Genomic DNA, 8,786 nt, shown 5'->3' on the forward strand with positions numbered 1-8,786 from the left:
GTGTGTGTGTGTGTGTGTGTGTGTGTGTGTGTGTGTGTGTGTGTGTGAGAGAGAGAATGCAGTAAATATTACTTTATTTTTCTGTAGGTGGCAACATTGATATGTTTAAATTTACTCACAGGCTGGTAAGTGTAAACGTGCTCATGTAAAGTGACTGAAGAGCTAAGAATCTATTCAGTTCAATTAAATTCTTCTTAAAATTGCTCTCACAGGACAATCTTTAAAAAAACGAATGATACGCTTCTGATGTTTTCTTCCAATCTGGACCCAAATAGCCTCAGCCACTGAACCGATCACAGAGGGACATCAGGACGAGGTATTACTGCAGCTTTTACGGCATTATTTCATGGCTCTGACAACAAGTGATTTCCTTTTTGTTCCGGTGATTACCTTTTAAATAATTGGTTAATAACACTAACAATCTCCTGTGCTATCAAGCACTGCTGTGCTGTTTAGACCAGGAACAGCTAAAGCAACACAGTAGGAGTTATGTAAGGTAAGAGCTTTTGATTCTGTTCATTACCTTCTGTAATCTCTGTACGTTCTGGACCAGGAAGCGATAGGCATTATACCACGGCAGGAAGACATCCTTCAACACGTCTCGGACACCCTCCTCTTTGAAGCGCAGGGTCTCTGCTCTCACTACAGGGGAGTTGATGAGGTACAGTCTATAAGGAGAGACAGAGTTGGTCAGTGTGGCAGGATTGATAGTGAGTGAGTGAGAGCATATATAAAAATCAAACCCTAGCCCGGCAAAGTCTGCAGTTTTTTAGCCCGACACCGATCCCTTTAAGTTCTCGAACGCTAACACTGATGCGTGCAAACACACACAAACGCTGCAGCGCAGAGGCATGTATGGGCACAATGAAAGGACAACGCTCTCTCTGATACATGCAAAAAAACACACACATGAAAGGAGAGAAGTTAAATGAGTCTGAGTCCGACTCAAGCCCGCTGGGTCCCCAGGAGTTTGCAGACCTCTAACAGTGTGTACATAGGTAATTACTGAACTGTGTTTGAGCAGGGGCGTTTCTAGGATTCAAAGAAAGGGGGGCTTAGCCCCAAGAGGAGTGGCACGTTTGCGTCATTTGGGGCCGTGGATATCCATTGTTTCAGACAGTTCATAGATTGGTTCAATCAGAAAGAGTGTGATTTTGATCTGTAGTTTTGCTTGCATTCAGTATATGATAACACAAGAGACAGAATTTCAGGGTCATAGTGAAATTTGACAACACAAATATGAACTTTTCTCAAATAAAGAGAGAGAAATAATTTTCCTGCTTGTAAAGGAAAGACAGATAAACTAGCTTTCATATCCGCGTCACTCCCAAATCCTAATTCTTAAAGGGGCCGCACACAATGGATGGAGAATGGACCTGACAGTGTCAACTTTATATCGTTCAGTATGATGATAGGCTATTGGATTGTAATTTGAAGGGGGAGAAAACATACAAACCAGAACGCACGCACATATGTAGCATGTTAAAGTTATAAATAACTTGTCCATGTGAGAAACAATAGTTTAATTTAATGACCTCACCAAAATAAAAAATATATATTTTTTTTTAAAGCCAATAATGCAAAATTATTTGGGGGGGCTGAAGAACATTTTAGGGGGGCTTAAGCCGATGTCATTCGTTCAACATTTTACAGGTACACGTTGATGGTCAGCATTTGAACTTCAGTATGTTGCTCATACAGATGCGTGCAGACGGTTAAAACCATGTTCAAACCTTCTTGCCACAACAATCTGAGGTAAACGCTTCACTTTATGTTACATAAAAACACTTAAAAGACACCACTGAAAGAGAGCTGTGAGGCAGGCAGCATTCTCTTAATGCAAAGCTATTCAGCGGTCAAACATATCTGGATTTGATTCACTCCAATTAGTTTAACTGTCCACCTTCAATAGGTTCTACACACATTTTTGGGCCAAAACCAAATTTTACCAACAGCATCCCATTGCAAATGAATCTCTTATCTCCATTGAGGCCAAATAAAGACACTGCTGACATGACAATGGAAGAGAATCTGAATAATCCATATGGATATAACAGTCTGTGGCAGGCGTCAGCACACTGGGTTAGAGTGGCTGGAAAAGGTTTTGATGACGACTCTGGGATGATGCAACTTCATGCAATAGGCTGTGAGCGATTTTAATAGCAGCAACTACTGAAGATAGCCTTGAAATAAAATGCAGAATAGACAGAACCATTAGATGGTTAAATACCTAAAAATGAGCCAACATGAAGACAGTTGACACTGAAAATACCAACAAAAAAACCCCTCACAGTCTACACTTCACCCTCTCACTGCTTCAGTTTCTATCAGACGCATGTGCGCCTTTTTTCCCCCTTATCTCTGCAACTCACTCTTCATCAATATATACGGTTTGAGAGCATATGACGCAACTTCATGGTGCTTTATTCATTAGGACATATGGCCATGGCACTCTCACTGCTCAGGGCGAAGGAGCGAATGTATGAGGAGAAATGTGTGTGTGAACGTGTATGTACATCGTGCGTGTCTTTACTTTTAGCAGGGCGAAGTTTGAACCTAATTAAGCGTGGACAGCGATTCAAAGCCTTTAAAATCATGCCTGCTAATAACATAAGGTAGGTTAATGGTAACACACAGAACCCTGCCACCGGCACAAAGACATTCATGCTTCAGAAACACACACACTCATTCACATTCAAGCACAGAGCTGACCTGAGGGCATCCGCTCCATATTGCTGCACTATCAGTCCTGGATCTGGGTAGTTCTTCTTGCGCTTGCTCATCTTCTGTCCATCGCTGCAGGAGTGAGACAAGCAAAGGCATTAATGCACATACACACACATGCATGCATGCATGCATGCATGCATGCATGCACAAAAGTGCATGTCAGAAAACCAAGCACTTGGTATTCAAATTAGTCAAGTCCTTCCAGGTCAGCAGGCCACAGTACTGCATTTAGACCCCGGGGCTGAGGACATGACAAGTAGCCCCGTTGTAGAGCGGCTCTCGGGGCTAAATGTTGCAGCACACAAACCACAATGACCATGAGAAACGGCAGGAAGAAATGGGGATGAATTAGCAGGTGGAGAACGGAAAGGAAAAGGAACATAAAATTGGTAGTAAAGAAGAGGGGAACCAGTGGATCATTGGAGGCCAACACGAAAACAATAACGTCTGCAGAAAAAAAGCTCAGCATTAGGTTGGCAATATCCTGTATTGTTCTTACTGTCAACAAATCTTGTTAAAGACAAAAAGCAACCCTGTTATTGATTATTGCCTGTGTAACCAAAGCCTGATTGGGAAATTAGAAGGACTGGAAAAAAGTACAACAAAAAACGGAGAACAGCCTCAATCTTCAACAAAGATTAATTTTATTTGCAAATGAAAGAAAGATGAGAAGGAGGGGTTTGGTAAAAAGTCGATGGACTCACCTAGCGAGTATCAATCCGTTAACGATGATGTTCTTGAAGGGCGGTTTGCCAAACAGCGCTGTGGAGAGCACCAGTAAGGTGTAGAACCTACAGCAGGATGCAAAAGATAGCACACGAGGTCAGCGTGACAAGCAGGACTGAAACATTACAAGTCATTCTTTCTCCGAGGTAGGATTGAGGAAAAAACTCATCTACTAACTTAATAAACTAACTAATTTAATACTTTTATTCTGTTTAATTCAAAACCAAAAATGAGTGTTTCAGAAACACACCATTCATGCTTTGCATTCGTCATTTCCCTAAATGAACTCAACAGGGAAGGACTCAATGTTACCATTCCTCATCCGTCGACCTCTTTCCATCTATCCATTCATCCACAGCTTACCATCCCCTCGTCTGGTCAATGCCTTCGGCGATGAAGTCTGCTGGGAAAGTGTCCTCGAACTCCTTCCTGTTCTCAAAGGGGTAGTGGGCCTGGGCGTACGGCATGCTGCCGCTCTCAAACCAGCAGTCGAACACCTCCGTGATCCTCCGCAGCACGCCCTTACCACACCGCGACGGGATCGTCAGACCGTCGATGCTGGGCAGAGAAAGTGGTGACAGGAGGAGGGAGAAAAAGAGAAAGGAGGAACAACCGTTAAGACAAATGGCAGCAATAACAAATTGAACGGTCTGGTTTTATTTCGGGGTTTTCTTTTTGCTGCGGGGCACTTTTTAAACATCTGTACACTATATGGATCCAAGCGTCTATAAGCTTTTTTGCCTGCAGTCTACAACAAGGATTTTTATAATCTTTTACCTCTGGGAACGAGGTTTAAGAAAAAAACAATGTTGCTAACGATGTGCTGACATCCACTCGAATGAGCTTGGTTATTGCCTTGGGTCACAAGCTTCAGACACAAGGATATGGAATCATTTACTCCACATGCCGACTCACTCAGACTCAGGCCGTGAAAAACAATAATGGTTTCTTCAGTAAAGTCACGTAAACGGAGGAAAACAATTGAACCTGGGTGTAGTAGCTACAAAGTGTGAGGTGCCCAATAACTCCAGATAAATCCATGTGTATGGAAAGTTCCCTCAGTTGTATGAATACAACAACAGAATATTAACCACACATATACACATGAAGTTGATTAAACACACATTTACGTTCTTTTACCATTCAGCAACAGCCTACTGCACATTTCTAGAATGATTAGCACTAAACTGCAGATTACACCTTTAGTGATCACTAAAGCCCACTCCGCTGCAGCACTCTGCTGCTTCTAAGAGCTCTGCTCCTGGGCCTATTGAGGAAAGGGAGAGTGTTAAGCAGGAACATTACCAAAAAGAAATGCACTGCCGAGTACATTGTGAGTAGTTTATTATGTAATTTTTGTGGTGCGTTTACTAAGATTTCGCGAAAATGTTCGCAATGCGGGCAGAGCCATTATCTGTGGGATTTGGCCACTTCACACCGTATTATATGATGTAACAGTCCGCCCATTTAGATGTTAAGAGATCCATACATCTTTTGTATTTATTAAGGTTCAAACAACCGCACACTTTTCAAACCTGGTGTTAAACATCTGATGAACTGTTAAAGAACACGTTTTTGAATTCGATGAGTTTCTTTTCAATCTTAAAGGATTGCTAAAATAACTTCCATCACCTTTCCGTGTCTTCCAAACCTGCACAGGCACTTTATAAACACACAATCCAAACACGGTAGCAGGACGAAGGATCCTTTTTCCTCCCCAATCAATTACAGATAGCCAACCCCATGGAGGTGATTAAAGGCAATGAGCAGATGAAGAGGAAAGTGATCTGTGTTCCACAGCACACGTTTGGCTCAGACAGACGTTAGAGAGGCAGAGGGCAGATTTAAACATGGACAAATTCATGTACCAACACACACAGACACCATATTATAAACTTATCATCTCATGTCCACCCATCTACACACATACAGCCGGTGAATCTGAGGGTATCGCACTACCACAGCAGACACACACCACTGAGTACATGCTCAGGTGGTTAGCTAACAATCTCGGTGTTGGATCAGTGACTCACCTCTCCCGATGCAGATCGGTTGCTTTGACTCCGGTCAGCTCCTCCAATTCAGCTATGGACCCGACACACACCACCTGACGCACAAGCACACACACAAAACAGAAATTTAAATAAGCAATTTGTGGTTTAAATCATCAAACGAAAAATGTATTGGAAAGAGATCACATTAGGCTTTTCCATTCCATTTCTGACATTTTATCAAGGATAATTCAATTAATAAAAAATTGATTAACATTGCAGCCCTTATCAAGGTCAATGTTATATATTTGTGTAGAATTAAATTAGTAATTGTCTGATTTCTAACAAAAACTCAAATACCAATATCTGTGTTGGCCTCCCGAATACATTATTGTTGGAGCTACACTTTACAAAAAGCAAGTAAAAAGGTTAGTTTGTGCGATGAAGTACTACCGACCTTTACAATGTTGTGGACTAATGCAATTTAGTGTTTGCCAGTGTGCAGCAGGCGACTCAAACCTCTGTTCTTTCTCACGGTTCATTTTACTGAAAGGAATTTTTTGACATTTTGGGATACGTGCTCATCCACTTTTAAGATGTTTTTAAACATAATTAATTTGTAACAGACCATGTACAATATCAAACATAAATGTTCCCATTTAGTTTATTGAATTAAGGTAATGATGAGAACATTGATACCATTTAAAACAAATGAGATACGGTGTGTGCTATGAGTGAGTGTTTAAAACCTGCAAAGGACTGTAAACCTCATAATTCTAATGTATTTATCACAATACAAATTAAAAGGAGGCCTACTTGAACACACTTCCTGAGTAACTTCACCTTAGAAAGTGTGGTAAAGTGTGTTATCTGGTCTCCTCAGAGAGTTAACCTGTAGGCTCTGCTCTAGTTTCACCACAGCGCCAGGTAACATGGCCCAGATACTAAACCGCCGTCACACATAGAACAGAAGAGTAAAAGAAACGCATCCAGAAAAGACAGAGAGAGAGAGAACAAAAACAAAACAATACTGAGGTAGAAATTATACTGCCACACACACACAGACAGACTCACTTACAGCTTTAGTGTTGGGTGTGTGTGTGTGTGTGTGTGTGTGTGTGTGTGTGTGCTTAGCCGCTGAGGGGCGTGTGAAAGAGGCACCAAGGAGCGCAAGTGTTCTGGAAACAGTCACAATGCTATTTCCAGCAAGCAGGTCGCTGGCTGTCCCTCTTTCAGCCAAGGGAGCAAGACTTCATTTCTCAAACGCTCAAACAACCCAATTCTGACGTCTCTTTTCAGTTCAGTCTACTTCACACAGTTGGCTGGGTTTGGCAATGAGCATCCATAACGAACATTTATACAGTTTGGCTGACTCCGCCGCTGTCTGCTTCTTTTTCTTCCATCCATTTATTTTCCTTCCCCCTCTTTTCAACTCCCATCCTCCCCTCGCCCCCCTTCTCGTGTATTTCACTTCCTCATTTTCGTCACACGATAATTTATTCCGTCCCCCTCTTCCTCCTCCCCCTTATTTTCTGTGTCATCCTCCCCTCGATCGCCGTTCGTCTTGCGGACCTTTGAAGTCGCCTTAACCGGCATAAAGAGATACCAGACACATTGGTTCTTGTTTGTTTGCTGTTTACGTTAATGAATCATTCATGTGCTGAGTTTACAGAGGCACTCGGTAATGGTGCCTGAGGGGAGCTGACTCAGACTGCAGTACGGAGTCAGGCTACACTCTCTGGTTTGACACCATGGTCCCCTCACTCTGCCATGCCAGAAAGCCTCTCCTACACAAGCCTCCACACACACACACACACACACACACACAAAAAAAAGGTCCAGATATGCTAAATTATGAGAGCGTCAAAAGGAGGTCAGTAAGAAACATTTCCACTCTGCAAATGTATGAGAAGACTTGGATTTCTGTGCCCTCGCAGCAGACCAGTAGTCCTTTGGAGAGACATAAGACATTCGTTCCCCAAACTCATTTCTAGAGGAAATAAAAGTGAGACTTATGGAGAGTTAAACTTTTCAATTATGCCCTCTCATGCTGAGCCCAGATTGATTTACGAGTGCTGCCAACCCTGAGAAAAGAGTAACTGTCGTGGTATTTGGTCATGACACAAGACAAATTGTGTGATATCTGCAATGCACAAAGACACGTTAGAAGCATCAAGTGCTCCATTAAAACAAGTGTGAATTTGTGTGTTTTCCTGACCTCCTCAAGGTCTTCGCTGACCCAGAGCGGGATCGGGGTCCCCCAGTAACGGTTCCTGGAAATCGCCCAGTCTCGTGTGTCTCTCAGCCAGTTCCCGAAACGCTTCTCCCCGACAAAATCTGGAACCCTACCGAAACAGAGAGATTATGAAGATGTTTTCAACACCACATGGAATTCAATTTAATAGCCATTTCACTGTCATACTGTCCAGTAAGAACAATATGGCCTAAAATGATTTATTACTATATCCAATTTGTACTACTTACCAGCAGAATATAACAATAACTTCTCATGATATAGTTAAATTAACACAACCTGGACTCTGATAAGCAGTAAATATATTGATAAATAGACAAAGGGAGCTTCCTAGCTGCTGTCGCTGGCAGTAGTGATGGTGTTTGCTGGAACATGAAAAGACTAAAAAGCCTCACAATCCACTGTCAAAACATCACCCACCTGTAAACGATAAGTAGGTGATGTTTCCCAACAGCCTGCAATCAGATCAATCAGATACAAAACCGTTTGGGAACTAACGCCACTGCCCATGGTATGCAAGAGAAAATAAGACGTTTGTAAATCAAATTTAAGATTTTTCTTAAAATGCAATTTTTAAGACCTACAGATGAAATACATTTTCTCACAACAAGAGCAAAGCATTATCATAATACCCATTATTCCTTATTCGTATTAAGCTGACTTTCTCTTCTTCCTCCTTTTAGCCCTAAAAATAAACTGTGTTGCTGTATTTATGAAGCCCAACCGCAAAGGTTAACGTTCCCTCCGAGGCATCTTCCTCCTCCGTACCCCTTTTCCTATATTGCCTCGACCGATTTCTAGCTTTAATCCACTATCTCACAATCTCTTCCTCTTCCTCTCATTTCTTTCTGTCCCCCTCTCTCGCTTTGCCAGGCAGTGTTGCTCAGGAGAACAGAGCAGGGGGGGGGGGTATAAATTGTCGTCAGGATCCACGGGCTAAGCAACGAGTTCATCAATTCCCATTTGTGGGAGGCATTTCTATTTAGGCCCCTAATATATCAATTTAATGATTTTTTTTTTTTTGGTTCTTCCTGCTGCCCCCCAGCCCCCCCCCCATCCCCCACCCCCCGTGAACACTCATCCACCAC

The 8,786-nt window shown here is 42.3% G+C and overlaps 1 protein-coding gene across 1 annotated transcript; it reads right to left on the minus strand.

The window, feature by feature from the left end:
• Positions 1-22: 22 nt before the first annotated feature.
• LOC116378094 (isoleucine--tRNA ligase, cytoplasmic-like) lies at positions 23-8,587 on the minus strand. Its single transcript, XM_031839910.1, has 6 exons — positions 7,663-8,587; positions 5,487-5,560; positions 3,817-4,011; positions 3,432-3,518; positions 2,713-2,796; positions 23-668 (listed from the first exon to the last, which is right to left on the minus strand). The coding sequence occupies exons 3-6, from the start codon at positions 3,918-3,920 to the stop codon at positions 488-490; spliced, it is 456 nt and encodes a 151-aa protein (XP_031695770.1). The 5' UTR covers positions 3,921-4,011; positions 5,487-5,560; positions 7,663-8,587; the 3' UTR covers positions 23-487.
• Between the last annotated feature and the right edge of the window lie 199 nt (positions 8,588-8,786).

The sequence above is a fragment of the Anarrhichthys ocellatus genome, unplaced genomic scaffold (genome assembly GCF_004355925.1).
Source record: "Anarrhichthys ocellatus isolate YVR2014 unplaced genomic scaffold, GSC_Weel_1.0 scaffold2058, whole genome shotgun sequence".
Classification (NCBI taxonomy): Eukaryota; Metazoa; Chordata; class Actinopteri; order Perciformes; family Anarhichadidae; genus Anarrhichthys; species Anarrhichthys ocellatus.

Coding starts and splice junctions, on each gene's coding strand:
- LOC116378094 (XM_031839910.1), bottom strand. CDS start 3,920: ATGCCGTACGCCCAGGCCCACTACCCCTTTGAGAACAGGAAGGAGTTC. Junction 3,519..3,816: donor ATTGACCAGACGAGGGGATG/GTAAGCTGTGGA, acceptor ATCCTGCTGTAG/GTTCTACACCTTACTGGTGC. Junction 2,797..3,431: donor AACGGATTGATACTCGCTAG/GTGAGTCCATCG, acceptor TCACTCCTGCAG/CGATGGACAGAAGATGAGCA.